Raw genomic sequence first — 15977 nt, forward strand, 5'->3', positions numbered from 1 at the left:
TAACTTTATTTGCAGTATGCATATAAACTCTCTGCTCTACTTAATAGTGAGTGAAAACAGCCATGAGACAAAAGTCTGACACAGACAGCTCTCCAGCCTGGATATTAATCATCTGCCTTATCTCTGACTAAGCAAGTCTCATGCTGCTTGTAGTACCACTGCCAAGCAAAGATATTAAACCCTTTAACTAAACTAGCAGTTTTGATGATTTATTAGTGCAGACAAAACTCGGAGACAACTTTAGTGTACCCATTTACAAGGCGCTTTGCTGTGCTGGAGTCCCCTCGCCATTTTCTTAATCAACATTTTGAATTTCAGGAGCAGATTATTAAATTAATATCTGACTTACCTGGTGTGGTCTCTTGATAGAATGATCCACTGAGAGGAGCTGCCTGGGTGTCACAGCGAGATCGTTAGCCTGTCTCTTAAGAGTCAGACAGCGAGCCGTCCTGCACTGTATCCTCAATATGTGCCACCTGCGAGACTCACGCTGGCATGGTGAGTCCGGGGCACTAGTTGGGCTCTGACTGCCTGGGCAGGGCACAGGAACAGGATAGTGTTGAGGTCATGAGGTGAACAGGTGATGATCGATTCTCGAACACCGGCTGGCGGCTGCAGAGGAACAGCAATTAATTCCTCGGTGCCTTGGGGCCCAGCTGGTGGGCAGAAAATTGAAACATCCTGTTACAGTCTGGGAGAACGGAAGGAGGACCTGATAACACCCAGAAACTTCTACAAAAGTAGGTTTGGCGCTAGTTTATAGTAAATAGCTTCTTTGGCATTAGAAAGCCTTCGTTCTAAAGACCAATTAATGCAGTAGCTGCGTCTCCTCAATCCTTTGTCCCTGCACCGACCCGACCCTCCCGTCGAGAGAGAGAGAGAAGCTGTCACACCAGCCAGCCTTCGGGGAAAGTAGGGAAATGTGTGAATGAGCCGACCTTGCCCTGCCACTTTATACATTTGATTTATATTATAAAAAAAATGCGCTGCACTTTCCACTACCTGGAAGTGCTGCGCTTTAGAAATCACACAAGCACATTTAGGCTTACCAGAGAGCAATTTTAACACTGTGCGCAGTGATAAGATCCGTGCCTGCTGCGCCGTGCTTTATTTTAACTCTAGCTGCCCGCCCGACTGTAACAAGTGAAGCGTATAGCTGCAGGCTCGCTCTCATGACTGCAGGTATCAGGGTGCAGAGCGCACTGCCACTCCCACACACAAATGCGGGACTTTTGGCAATTTTGAAAGCATGCAGGCGCCGGCGCACTGGCAGTTAATACAAACAACAAGAAACAGGTCAGGTGTGCGCATTCCACGCAGCTTTGCACTTTTAAACTGGGCCGAGGCACTGGAGGCCTGTCGTGGCCGCGGCGGCCTTTATAATTTATTTGGGTCTGGACTCTGTGTCACAAATAAATTATAAAGGCCGCTGCAGCTGCGACGGGCCTCCAGTGCCGCAGCCGCCTCAAAAATAGTGCCGCCTGGGGCGGACCGCCCCCTCGCCCCCCCTAGCTACGCCGGTGGGTCAGACTGATTTGCATATGGCCATGTCTGAAATGGGGTGGCAGAGTGGGCTAAAGAACGGTGATGGATTAAACCCAGATCTTTTGACTGGATGTGAGTGTTTGATTGGTTCAGATGCTTCGTCCATCACCACCCCCTTTTGTACTAGTGGGTTTGCAGCACTGAATGTGCCATTGACTTCAGTAGCCTTTAAACATGACTCAGGCCTGCCACTGCAGGGCCTATGTGTACAGTTTAAACTGCCATTTAGAAGTTAACCTACGTACCAGGCCCAAACCTTCCCTTTTATTACGTATACGTCACCCCTAAGGTAGGCTATCTATTTAAAATATAGGATATGTACTTTTGAGTTTTACATGTCCTGGTAGTGAAAAATGGCTACATTCACTTTTCACTAATACAAGGCCTATCTCTCCCATAGGTTAACATTGGGATTGCCTCAAAATATTTTTTAAGCGTAACTTTCAATTGGGAAAAGATAGGGGTTTGGAGTTTGGGATTATAAATTGCAAGTCAGAAAATGTCACTTTTAGAAAGTTGGCCTTGTCATACAATCTGTGCCTCTTCTCTGAACACATGTCTGAGTTGGTTAACAGCTAGGCTCTGTGCATTCCCTCTAGACAGTTGCACAAAGGAAGCTGGGGTGTAATATTTGCATCTTGAGGGCCCATCACTATGCTGATGGGCTTTCCTAAAGTAGATTGGGAGGGAAGAGCTGATACTTGTACCTGAATAGGACTGTGCCTGTCCCTGCACAAAGAGCAACATCGTCCCATGTAGTGAGTCTGGATCCAGGGCATGAAAGGCATGGAGCTTTTTGTCTACAAAGGCATCTTTGAAACCTCCCCACTTCAAAGGCACATTTGAGTATAAGCACTGGACCCCTAACACCACAAAAACAGAACTTTGCAGGAACCAAGGAGACATTCTGCCAGGACAAAGAAGAGCTGGTGTGCTGTTCTTTGCTACCTGCATTGTTGTGTTGAACTGCTGCTTCTTTCATGGGAGTGGGAGGGACTGAACCTACTCTCTACATCCTTGAACCCAAGTTTTTCCAAGGGCTTGTTGGCTTGCTGCCTATTCTCTGAAGTCTCAGGGTCACAAAAGACTTCTTGCAACTCTGCTAGTGCTGCTGAACTCTGCTATTTTTGAGTCTTATCCTTACCTGAGGTGCACAGTTCAGTCATGTAAAGTGGGTTCTGCAGCTGTTTTCTGCAAAAATTATGCAGTGATACCTTTGCACCGATTGTAACTGATGCAGTGCCCACCAATACAGTGGCAATTCTATGATGATGCAAGTCGGTACTGTAAGGTTCGACAACGATGCAGCACCGATCCGTAGACGCCACTTTGAGGCTCGACTTCGACTCAGTGCCAATCCTTTGAGACCGACTGCAAGGCTTGACTCCGATGCATAGACTCGACTGCATGAATCTGAACCGACGCAGCATACAAAGGTACTTTGTCGGTAGCCCTGCATAGTTTCATTAGCCAGCCTGCCTTCCATTGCGGTCAGTTGGGAACTTTGGATTTACCCCGGTTCCTTGCGACCTCAAGTAACCTTTTAGCGTTATTGACTTCTAAGCCTTGTTTTTGGATTTAATCTTTAAATATTTATATCTCGACTTCTTCTTATTGGATTTTTGTCTCTTTGGTCTTGTTTTACTCAGATAAATAATTTCTAAACTGTGTGGAGGCTTTTTGTGGTGTTTTCATTGTGTTACTGTAATTAAAATGTGCACAAATACTTTACACATTGCCTCTTAAGTTAAGCCTGACTGCTCTGTGCCAAGTTACCAGAGGGTGAGCGCAGGTTAATTTAGGTTGTGTATCTGACTTACCCTGACTAGGATTGTGGCTCCTGCTTGGACAGGGTGTATACTTTGCTAGCCAGAAACCTCAATTTCTAACACTGATGAATCAGACACGACGTTCCCTGCAGTCATCCCTGGTCACAATATAAAACTTTGGTAAGTCAAGGAAATTGTAAAAATATTTTTTATTTAAAATTAGGCTTTACAATTAGGCTCTATTCTAGCAATAATTTGACATAGACAAGAAAGTTTGTACTTCAATAGTAGAGTTTATAGGTCAGTAAGCATATGGATGCTGCTACTACTTAGTATTTTTTATGTCTTAAACAAGTATATATATATATATATATATAAAATGTGGACATATTGAACAGCAAAGATTGTATGTTGGGCCCAACTTGAAAATAGATTGAAGTATTTCTGAAGTGTCTTAAAAAGCAAAAATATATATTAAAAAAAACTCCCCACTCATTACAGAGTTGAATTGTTATGTTTTCAATTTCTACTTCTGGGTACCCTTATTACACATTGGGCAGATTGCGAATGGGTACTTATCATAAGTACTATTGCATCATGAGGTATTTACCATGTGTAGTAAATACCTCCCATCCCCAATTTTCAACAGGAATATGAGACATAGCATGCTGCATCAAGTTTTGATGCACTGTATTACCCACACCATCCTGCGGGGCTTTTGCCTGTCAAACCTAGAGCTGTCTATCAGCACTGTGGACAACTTTTAACATTGTCAGGAGTCACCGTCACAGTGATTTTGCTAATGTCAAAGTTTGACAGAATGCTTTGTCAAACAGGACAACCATCTGCCTAACTTTTACGGTTTTTATTTTTTAAAAGTGAAGTCCCAAAGCCGGAGCTTGATTTTGAAAAATGGAAAACGAATGACCCTCCACACCATGGGGATTTTCTCCAATGGGTTGGGGCCTTTTTTTAAAATTTGTTACTGTCTGTTCCCATCTGCTTTTACCTGGAGGTAACGGACAGCAAAAAAAAGCCATTTGATTGCCCACTGCAAACTGAGTAGGTGGCCGGATGGCTAGTCTCTGACAGCCTGTACCTCGTTAGGCCATCGAAGAAGTATGCCAGCAGCCGAGCCGGAGCAGGTTCCATCATCAATATAATTAAAGTCTTCCCTCCTCTAAACAGTGTGAGGTTGGTGGAGAGGATATTGCATTGCAATTGAGACGGAATACAAACTGTACATCAGCCCCTGAGTGTTTTGCTCATAAGACAGCGTCTGGTGGTATCAAATGTCTAGTGTGCCAATTTCCAAGGCTGCATACTCTTGATATACTTCATGCCTCTTTTACCCACCATCAGACAGTCCCTGCACCTTTATCTCACTCTTTCAGATTTTCTTTATCCTAGTTTACTTTCTCTGTCACTGTTTTTCAATTTTTTCTACCCCCTGCCCCCTTTTTATATTTTTCTCTCTCTTGATCTGGGTCAAACTTTGATGAGATGTCGGTCCCCAAAAATAAGTCCCTGTGCCCCACAAGCAACCACTGTGTCAAATCAATCACTGATTGTCACACAAACTAGTAATTCTGACTCTTGTGCAAACCCTTGTTTGCACAGGGATCTCAATAATAGGGCCTGATGTACCTATGGGTTTTTCCCACTCTGTGTCTAAGGGAAACTGTGTTCGTACATATGGGCCTTAGTCATTAACTTGTAATGAGGGCCTGCGGAGTGACCAAAATGTCAGGGACAGTGGAAGTGACATCCTGCACCCTCTGAACCCAAAAGACAGCATAGGGATGATCAACTTAATTTTCTTGTGCTATGCTTTTAGACTATCAACGTCCATCTCTTTGCTGCTGGAGACTGAGGGCAAGACCAAAATACAGATGGCATATGTTTACTTTTTTTCGGCCCCTCCCTTCGCTGCTGAGAAAAGGGACATCAAAGGCAAATCTAGGGGTGCCAAAAGAAGATGGGGGTGCCCAGCTATGTTCAAATTACATTAATTTAGCAAATGTGATGTTGTCAGAAGAGCATATCTCAAATGTCTTCACAATTTCAAGGCAAACTGATTAACGAGCCATGTTTAATAAGATAAACGTAACTAGTTGCAAGTAGCAAAGATGTTAAAAAGGTGTGACGTCTTCACAGAAGAGTGAAGTCCTGCCCGAAGATGTGGGTGAAGTGTGGCTTCAGGTTTAAGACTAACCTCAAGCCACCCTACCTTGGATGCCCAATGGGAGCCTATTTGACAAGTTATTTGTTCCCAATTTGTGAATTATAGATCTTTTCTGGTTGTATAGCCCCTCATGGTCAGCACCATTTGCAGTCATTGTTCCTTTAAAGTCACCTGGGATGCAGGGATATCTGGAAGCCTGATAGATTGGATCTAGTATTCCAGTCAAATAGGCTATTTGTATGGACTCCATGGGACTCTTACCTTCTACACTGAATGGTGAAACTGCACCCATGCTCTAGATCCGTGAAAAATGGGTGACTGGACACATTTTCGTAATTTTTTAATAAATATGTTTTTTTCAAATCTGCCATCTGATGTTCTAGGTCTATTTAACCCAAACTCATGCAGGAGCAGAGTAGAGATGTGGTTCTCGTATAACAGTGGTCTCATCATTTGCTGGAGCCTCAGTCAAGCAGGTCCTCGGGAACTAGATATACTTACCCAATATCATTTGTGCCAGCACCAAGCGCAGCCGAAGTCCTAACAGAGAGAGACAACAGGGGACTTTTGCCAATTTGGCTAGACCCATAACACCCAACCCTTTTATTAATCTCATACTGATTTGCATTCCATTTTTGAAAATTAATTTCTGTCCCTGTGTATTCATCTCGTCGTTTTCAAGTACTTCCATTTGTTGAAACATTCTACAATATTGACTATTGTAACGTTGGTCTAAAAACGTTCTTTCTTTACTCAATCAATTAATCTTATGTTGGTGATGTTTCACCTCATTTCTTTCAACTGTCACATTTCTTAGGGAGTTAAAGTGGCTCTGGTGGATTTCAGAATTCGTGAAACAGCTTTTAGCTAAGCATTTTCTTGATAATTATTTGTGCTAAAGTGAGTCACAGGGAAGGTCTGGCTCAAGTTCAATTGGGTCTACTTCATGCAAACTTGAGGCTTGCACCACTGGGTCCCAGGATGAGCTCGTCTGGTGGTGGTGTACACTTGCCTTGCGTTGGGTTAATGACAGCCTAATACGCAGACCCTCCATAGTACCAAATCTCTTTGTGCACCTTTAGTTTTTCCTTTTGGATCATCTGTGTAAGAATGACTGTGATTGACCCTGCTGGGTAGCATTAACACTCTGTTGTTTAACTGAGACACTGTATTGGCAGCCCATGTGCGTTTTGGTCCCTTGAGACCTCAACATTACGCACATTCTTGTACATCTCTATAAATACGGATATATGTTTTCTAATCCGTTGCTGCAGATCACAATTTATTTGAAGTACAAATGTGATTGCCAAGTCAGTCTTCAAGAAATGCTCCTTTCTGTGCTGGCAAAGGACCATTCACTTTGCACTGAGTCCCATACAAGTCACTCACTCCCATTGACTCTTACATTTTCGTCCCTACAACATTCTTTTCATCTGTTCTTGTCAGAGGTTGATTTGTAAAAGAAGGAGTGTCAGTGCCCAAAGTTCTGCGCAGAAGCCCGCAGCCTGTGCTATGAAATGTCGGCACACTGAATACCAAGCCTGCATAGTCTTAAATCCACCTCATGCCTCTTTAATTTATTACCACACACTTTCTGCCCCTTTATCTCAGTCTTTCAGGTTCCTGCTTTCTCCCTGTGTGACAGTTTTTCCATCTTTCTTTTCCTTTTAACTTTGTATTTTTCCCTCTCTTGCTCTGGGTAAATGTCAGATGCGGAAAAAGAGGTGCAGGTGTGGCCCACCAGCAACCACTGGTTCAAATGAAGCACTGGTTCTTATAGCTAAATTCATCATTTCCTATTTCTCTTATCGACAATTTGATAAATTACTGCAGAACCTTTGATAGAAATGTACTTTATCCGGGGGTTCTGGAGCAAAAGCTGTACATTGGGGATAGCATCAGGAGGTCCAAAAATAGAGAAATAAATTCACATCAAATTGCCTGCAAGAAGCTTTTTACCTTACTTAGACTGTTACTCTGTGAACTTTTTATTTCCCATCTTCTATACTTCTCCTCATATACTCGGTTCACCTATACCCCTACCTTACAGGGAGTATTGTATATAAATGGGTGCCAAATTCTTAACGAAAACAAGCAAAAATGTACAGAATCAATAATATCAAATCCTCCAAATACTATAACCATGTGAGCAAGTTTACATTATCTGCTGTTATATGAGTGCAGGTCTGCTACAAGATCGCAAATAATTAATATTGACACATGCTCAATCCGATATGCAAGGCTACTTAGGCTCACCATTGCTTCAGAGATTTGTGGACCAACCCGCTGTGTGATCTTACAACTTGGAGTTAACTTCAAAAAGTTGTAATTATGTCTGTTTCATTGAAAACTTATTATGATGTGTTCTTAACTACGGTCTAGTTTCCAGCTTCCCGGTTCCTTCCTTTTATTTCTCTGGTCACTTTCATATTCCTTTCGTTCCTATTTGGATGTTGCCAAGGACAGCTTTAGCTGTCTCACTGAGGGTACGCATTCTAGACAGCGAGGGGCAAGATCAGCCGCCCCGGCTTCCGGTTGAAGTTAGTATTCACATAGCGAGCAGTCCGTATTCACATAGCGCTGGCTGAATGTAACTACCATCCAAGACACGAGCTTCGCCTATGCCCCAGCGTACGGCCATTTCATTAATGTAGCTGTGAGATTAATCCACATTGTTAAGGGTGTACTCATTTTTCTGCAGTCATTGCCTGAGATGACCAACGGAGTCTTTGGCAGGTCCTCCTGAAATGTGTGATCTGCTTGTCTCTCACCATTGGCTTGAAAGACTAATGGTTCCATATTACTAAAATGAGTGAAAACATTTATGGTTCTGTAATAAAAGGGAGGACAGATCTCGGTATAACTATAGGTAGACTTTGTTAACATTACTACCAGATGGGGAAACAATAACAAGAATAAATGCTGGCCAAAGAACTCCCTATTTAGGCACCCACTCACCCATCCATCCTTGCACTCAGCTACTCGTCCACCAAGCACTCACTTGAGACTCTATTCATGGAACCACTGACTCATTCTCACATTCATCTACTCAAGCTCGAAACACCTACACCCAAATCCCTTTTTTGTGGCTCACTTCTATAGAGGAGCCCGTGGCTACTGTCCTTAGCGGATATATCCGCCTCTTTGTGTACTTTCTCGAGGCAGGCATTCTATGAGCCAAGCAGCAAAGCCACTTCACTGTCTCGAGATATTTGGACACGTGAGCAGATGCATCGACTCCTTTCCTCTACCGACATGGCTTGTAGAGTCTAGAAAAGTAACAGCTACTCCTTTGCATCTAAGTAAGGATTTGGTGAGAATCTGGAGTGTTCAGAACAACATTAATGAGAAGCATCACGCAAAGGTTCTGTTTTGGTGTTTTGCACCATGTTTGTTTTGATCACAATTATTGTGTCCAATGCAAAGGAACTAAGAGGCTGCAATTCAACCCTACGACACTGGAGAGCCAAAGAGTCTTACAAGCCATTCAGAACAGCCATGTTCTGCCATTTTTAAACCAATCTCCCAAGGACAGGTTAATCCAAAACATGTTTAATTTGGCAAGAAATTCTCTTCTTTAGTGTGCTTGCCACAGATATATAGGGTTAACTTTCTTTGCAACTTGCAGGTAGGGACCAAACCAGTCCTGCAAGAACAAGGTTTGGGAAGACCTACATTATATGATTGTTATATGAAATAAATATGACGGCCTTTTAAATTGCATAGGGTGGCCTCCATATTATTTGTTTGATGTTGTCTAGTGTCAAGGTGGTATTGTGACCAAATGACAGCCGTAGAAATGTTCTATTCTCTTGATCTGTGAGGTATTGCGGCCAGAGGTTGCACTAGCCTCTGCAGATGGAAACTGTAGAACATTGACAAAAATGACCAGAGGTTCACTGTGCACTACAGTCTGCGAAAACCATGCTCCACATACCTTGGCTCGTGGTAGTTGAGATAAGAGTAATGCTCCAGCAGCTTCCAGGTGATGCCATTGTCATAGGAGTAGTGTAGCAAGACGCCTTCTCCGGGCTGGTCCGGTGCTTTGCATGTGCTTAGGACTGACCGGCTTCCCAGGCGCAGCGTGAACTGCAGAAACCTAGAGAGTACGTACGAAACCCATTAGGACAAGTCAACAGTTACATTCCTAGCTGTGCCACAGCATCCATAAACGGATCCATCTAGAATGGATCGACGTGGCCTAATAAAGCGAGCAGCTAAGACTTTCACAAAGCAGCCTTTCCTTTTTCCAACCAGGTTATCAGACGTGGCGCTTCTTTTTTCTAAGTCTGCCATGACAGACTTTAATTATTCATTAGGCACTGGGGGAGGGAAAGATGCAGAACAGATCTAATCACCTGCCAGAAGCTGTCAAATGAAGAAAAACCTTATGAATCATTCATTCTTGTTGGTTTTGACACACATTCCTAATGTTAATGTTTCACGTTTTTCCTAGCCTGTCAAGCCCGCCTTAGCTCCTAGCTCTCACAGGAAACCTGCCCTGCGTATTTCTGCATCATCCAGATTACGCGCCAAAAGAAAAGCAATGTGTTTTTTAACAGCAGTCTTCATATAAAGAAAGAACAGCAAATTAAAACCAGGCCCACATAACCAATCACTGATAGGCCTGTTCTTGCGGCCTCTCCATGTCTTCAGACTGCACAGTGTTCCAGCTCCCCACCTGGACTGTGTGCTGTCGAAGAACGAGGTGATGAGCTGCCGTCGGCCATCTTTGTTGAAGACCAGGGCCTTGCCGCTGGCCAGCACCCCGCAGTCGAAGCTCACTTCGGCGCCGCGGAGAGAGTAGAAGTTGTGGTACGAGGACAGCCGGGAGCTGCTGAAGCTCTCCGAGATGAACATGGGGAAGGTCTGCGACGCCATCTCACAGGCAGGCCCTGAGAAGCCCGGATCACACCTGCGAAGAAAACAACAATCAACAACTACCTGACCCTGTTGTGGGAGCTCTGGGGAATTATCTTTGGTCTAGCCACTCGGCACTGTACTTTTGTTCACCGGACACACTGTTAGGGATGCATTCTTTTTAAAGATTAAACACATAAGGCCATCTCGAAAGGTAGGTAAAATTCTGTTCTGCATCGTCTTAACCTTTTCCTGACAGAATAACACCAATAGAGACTGCAAAAATGTGTAATCTACCAATAAAAGGTGGGAGTAATGGTTCGGCAGTTTTGCACCAACTGATGCATTTTAAGGCAAGGCATTAAGTCAGTAGATACAGTGATTAAGGTTCCAAACAGCGAATTACACTATTTCAAGCTTCAACAAACAACCCAGGGCTCACTTCACATTTTCTCAAATGCACAAAATAGACTTTCGATTTTAAGTTAGGAAAAAAAAGTTTGTACTGCTCATTTTCTGTCTGACCGGCAGGTAAGAGAGGGTCCCTAGACTGGGGTTACAATATACCTCTAATCGTGTAATCACTAGATAATGCCTGGGACTACATCTTTCCTCGCTGCCAACGATGCACCTTCCTGACATTCCCAGCAGATTGGCCCAGTAGCATCTTAATAAATGCTCTGTGTGTGTCATTTGGAGCTAAGCGAAGCTCTATGGGCATTGAAAGTTTTACAACTTTATTGAAGACTGGAGAATTCCTAGAACTCTCTTCCTTACCCAGCGCCTCCTTTATTGCCTGCCATGCCTTCCCTACATTGTCTCTCAACCCCACATTATCCACCCTATTCGGTCTTGAAGCAACACAACAGCAAACCATTCATTGCCACTACACACATCAATCACCCTTAAACAACCATAATATTCGTTGGAATCTCAATATTTCTGTCTAACCTAATTTATAAAAACATCCCAGCGAGTGTTCTACTGATCCACAATGCACGGCGGGAGAAGAAAAAAACAGAGACAACTCTAAAAAAAATCATTAGGAAAAATGCTGAAGGACTGAATCAAAGTGTGTTAAATATACAACTAGCTTGAAATTCTACAAAGGCATCTACAAGGAATACATTAAAGGCATGTTCCTGGCAAAGGTTAACCATTCACCATGAAGCCTACTGGTGCCAACAACACCTCCATACTTTTCATTGCCAGCCCCAAATTAACCTGCCTAGAATAAACATTGAATACATCCCAACAATTAAGCAACAAACTTACAGCCGAGTCTGCCAAAATGTTTAACACACCCATTGAATCTTCTATTCACCGTACTGACTCTAAGGAGGCCATATAGTTATCCCTGCCTTCTAGTTCACATAATTCCTAGAAACCACCACAAAAGCCATGGCCATAAGATTGCGATAGTCACCAAAGTCATGTCTTAAAAATGTCCTTAAATATAGGACAGACATATTTAGTACCACCCATGACTCACTTTTAATCCAGCTCAATAATGAAAAAAAGTCTCACATACTCAAAAAGCATTTGTAGCTACCTCACTCAAAAGAACATCCTCAGTTGGGTCATAACTAATAGTTATAAGCCAGTCACCACAATTGCCCTCTTATGTAAAGTTTAAGAACGCTTTGAATACTAACTTTAAAATGGCCACTAAAATCACAAACTTCTCAACCCAATACTGTTGAGCTTCCTCTCTGGGAACTGAATCTAAACAGAGCAGGGACAAAAACCTGGAAGAAGTTAAGACCGTGAGCTTTAGCACTTTAAATCATAAAACCTTTCTTCCTCACCACTTTAAACTAATGGAAGATAAGGATAACTTTCAATATAACCAATTATAGTTCCTCAACTAGTCCACATCCTGTCTGATTCCGAACCAGGCCTCAGGAATCACCTGCTACAAGGATACTCTTTATTACCAGTCTCTGCACACTCTTAAACACCAACAGCAAGGGCAACTTCCTCTATCAGCCATTTGCTAATGACAAAAAATCTTCATTATGCACAACCAATACCCACTCTGGAGCCTCTCTGCCCCACGACGAAATAACTGGTAGCCTTGAGGTTTCTCGCAATGATGTATTACTTAGTGATAATGCAGCGGCAACCTTCCCACCAAGCCAACCTAACGTGTTGTCTTAATCCCTGGCCTTGAAGGAATTAGCTGAATGCAATTTGTACCGCATGCAGGCTTAAAGCACTTTCAAGAAATAATATAGGACTTCAGGTACGAAGAACGGATGAGGTACAAGGGGCTGCAATTTGTGCATCAACTTTTATTAAATGTATTCTTAGTTTGCGAGCTAATCTATTTTAATAGGCCAGTTCACAAAATACAGAATCATAATGTGCCACAATTGAAACTTACTCATAAAAACTAAAGAGGTAGGTCACAAATTGCAACCACAATGCTCAGCTACAATCAAAAGCAAGGTGGCCTGTTGGGATCAGCAGACCACCATGTCTGTGGTTGCTTTTAAATAAATAAATCTTATTTTAATTTAATTGCAGATGTTTTTATATAAGTAAAATGGGATGGGTTTAAAAAAAAGAAATGTAAAATATTGACTAACTTTTTTTAGGTTAGGCTGCCTACTCTTTAAAAAATGATTTTTCACCATTCACAAATGGAAAAGGGTCTCTCAAGGACTCATTCCCATTTGCGAATGGTTACTACCTCCCTTGAGTGGATGGTAAAATATCAATATTTTGCAACCGGATTTCAATCATAAAACTGTAATACATACCTTAAGAAATCCGTATTTGAAAGAAACACACATAAAACGCCCCTTCCAAATAGCAATTCCTGATTGAAACCTTTTCCAAATCGTGGACTGAGTGTAGAACATTTAAAAATGTTATTTAGTGGCTACAAACCATGAGAATTACCGAATTGGAGTGCACTTTGTACATAAGGTCCTTAGCGTTATATTGCATTCTCCTAAAATGTATTTTACCTTTAAGTTGAAGTCAACAGCACAAGTGATTTTCCCGCCGGCAAACATTAAAGACTACAGATGGGTGAATTATTTTTAGGCTATAAATATTCCACTCAATGGAGAAAATGGAGAACCATGTGTTTTAAGAACCTTATCTTAGAATGCCAGGTATGAAAATGGCAACCTGTGTGAATTTACAATCCACAGATTTCCATGTCACTGGCAATCATGTTTACTATAAATTAAACCATATTATATTAAAATTGCAAATAGAGAAATGTAGAGGAAAATGTTGCAAAATGCCAGCATAAATGATTTCAGGCTAAATAGATTCAGGCCTAATGGCAGTTAATGGAGAATTCTGATCTCAATATAATTGTTTTTTTAACATTTATTATACGATAAATAAATATTCTCCATCTAAAGGCAGTGTCTCACATCTTTCCTTTTACAATGGTGGTGATGTGACAAAATTTGACAACCACAGTGTATCAAACAGGTCCAAAGTTTAATCTTCTGAAGTGACATTCTTCCCAACTTTTCAGTATACTTTTTGAATTTATAAAACATCTCCAAAAACTCTCCGCCCCACCACAGATTCTTTGTGCTTTGCCTGCCTTGCATGTGATAAAAATTGGCACTCAGTAGAAAAATGGGGACTAAGGAAACATCCGTTGTGATACATTGTATCAGGATTGTAGGAAAGAACAAGTTACTTACATACAGTAATGTCTTATCTGGTAGAGACTCTATCTAGTCACAGATTCTTTACCTTAGAATTATCACTAGGTACCATACTGCATCCGTTAGCTTTTCGTGAGCAGTACCCCTGCACGCTGGTAGGTGGCATCGGTTAGCTCCGCGTGGCATCGCTGGTAGCATCCATGCCTGAAGTGACATATGGGGGGTCTATATATGTGCCAGTTCGCTGATGTTAGTTTATTTTTGCAACTTTCCACACCAGGAGCATGGAGCCACGAAGAACACTAGCTACTGGTGCATAAAACTAGGGCCCTGAAAGGGGAACAGTCCTGTCCCTAGAAATGTGTTTCCAGAGCGAGGAGGATTGGTTGGTTGAAAAGGAATCTGAGGCTATATAGAGTCTCTACCAGATAAGGCATTACCAAAGGTAATTAGCTTGTTCATCTGATAGAGACTTCTAGTTGCAGATTCCTTACCTTAGAATAGATACCCAAGCCATAGTTCCTCGGAGGTAGGTCTTTGAAAGAATTTCAAAACAAAAGTGCCCATCTCAACGGACTTGACTGTCCAGGCTGTAATGTTTAGTAAATGTGTGCAGAGAGGCCTGCGTTGCTGCCTGGCAGATATCCAGAACCAGCACTCTGCATGCTAAAACAGTGGTTGCAGTCTTTGCTCTGGTGGAATGAGCACACAAACCTTTAAGGGGTTGCTTCTTGTCCAATGCATAGCAGATTTTAATGCAGAGCACGATCAATGGTTCATTTCTGTACAGCCTTCCTTTTTTGGTCCCGACATACCCTACAAAGAGTTGATCATCCACCCAAAACAGTTTTATGAGGTCAAAGGTAGAACGACAACACACTTTTTGGGTCCAGCAGGGGAGTCTATCTTCCTCCTTAGAAGGATGAAGCAGAGCGTAAAACATAGGTAAAGTGATAGACTGGCCTATGTGGAATGGGGTGCCTACCTTTGGCAAGAAGGATGCCCGAGTCCGAAGGATCAGTTCATCAGGGAAAAACTAAATTTGGTGGTCATAATAGATTAAAAACTTCATTTTAAATCTCAGATCTCAAAGGTGGTGTCCTTGGCATTTAACACTTCCCTGCATTCCTAGAAAGGCTAGGAAAACTGTTCTAACTTAATTAGTCCTAACTAAGTTGGACTATTGTAATGTCTTGTATATCAATGTGTAGTCCAAGCAAATTAGAAGACTGCAATCGGTTCAGAATGCCGCCGCTAGATTGGTTTTGGATGTTCCTAAATGCCAATCCATTAGAGTGGGAATTGAAGATCTGCATTGGCTTCCAGTCGGCCAACGCGTGACGTTCAAAGCACTCTGTATTGCTTATAAGGCTCTTCATGGAGAGGGCCCACAGTTTCTTCATCATGCTTTTAATTGGTATACCCCCAGTAGGTTTTTAAGCTCAGCCAAGGCCTTCTTAATGCTTACCCCAGAATTAAAACCATGAACGGGGGGGAAGGAGCTTTAGACACAATACCATCAGACTATGGAACACTCTTCCTCTGGCTCTTAGGAAGATCACATCCTTGCTTGAATTGGCTTTTTAAAAACGAATCTCTCTCAGCAGTATGTGGTCCGCAATGCGCCTTGACACCCACGGGTAGTAGCGCACAATATAAATTGTTAGAACATAACATAACATAAATGTAAGTAAGCTGACAGGACAGTGTCTTTCCAAACAGATGTAATTGACACCAGAACGGCTGTCTTGATGGGGAGGAGCCTAAAAGGAGAAGAATGAAGCAGCTCAAAGGGTGTGTACATTAAAGTAAGAACCAAGTTAAGGTCCCGTTGATGCATAACAACGGTAGCTGGTGGAAATGTGTTTCAGACATTTGAAGAACATATTTACAATGGGGGACTTAAAAAGAGAAGGCTGATCTGGCAGCCACAGAGAAGCTGAGATGGCAGATAAATAAACCCCCAAAGTTCCAAAT

The 15977-nt window shown here is 42.4% G+C and overlaps 1 protein-coding gene across 1 annotated transcript in view; it reads right to left on the reverse strand.

Annotated features, from left to right (window-relative positions):
• RELN (reelin) overlaps positions 1 to 15977 on the reverse strand; it is a 1711021-nt gene that overhangs the window by 607648 nt on the left and 1087396 nt on the right. Inside the window, exons 18-19 of the mRNA XM_078679027.1 lie at positions 10181 to 10414; positions 9437 to 9598 (exon numbers count right to left, since the gene is read on the reverse strand). Of these exons, the coding sequence (XP_078535153.1) occupies positions 9437 to 9598; positions 10181 to 10414 (396 nt within the window). The remainder of the gene's footprint in view (positions 1 to 9436; positions 9599 to 10180; positions 10415 to 15977) is intronic.

Source organism: Lissotriton helveticus, chromosome 1_1 (genome assembly GCF_964261635.1).
Source record: "Lissotriton helveticus chromosome 1_1, aLisHel1.1, whole genome shotgun sequence".
Classification (NCBI taxonomy): Eukaryota; Metazoa; Chordata; class Amphibia; order Caudata; family Salamandridae; genus Lissotriton; species Lissotriton helveticus.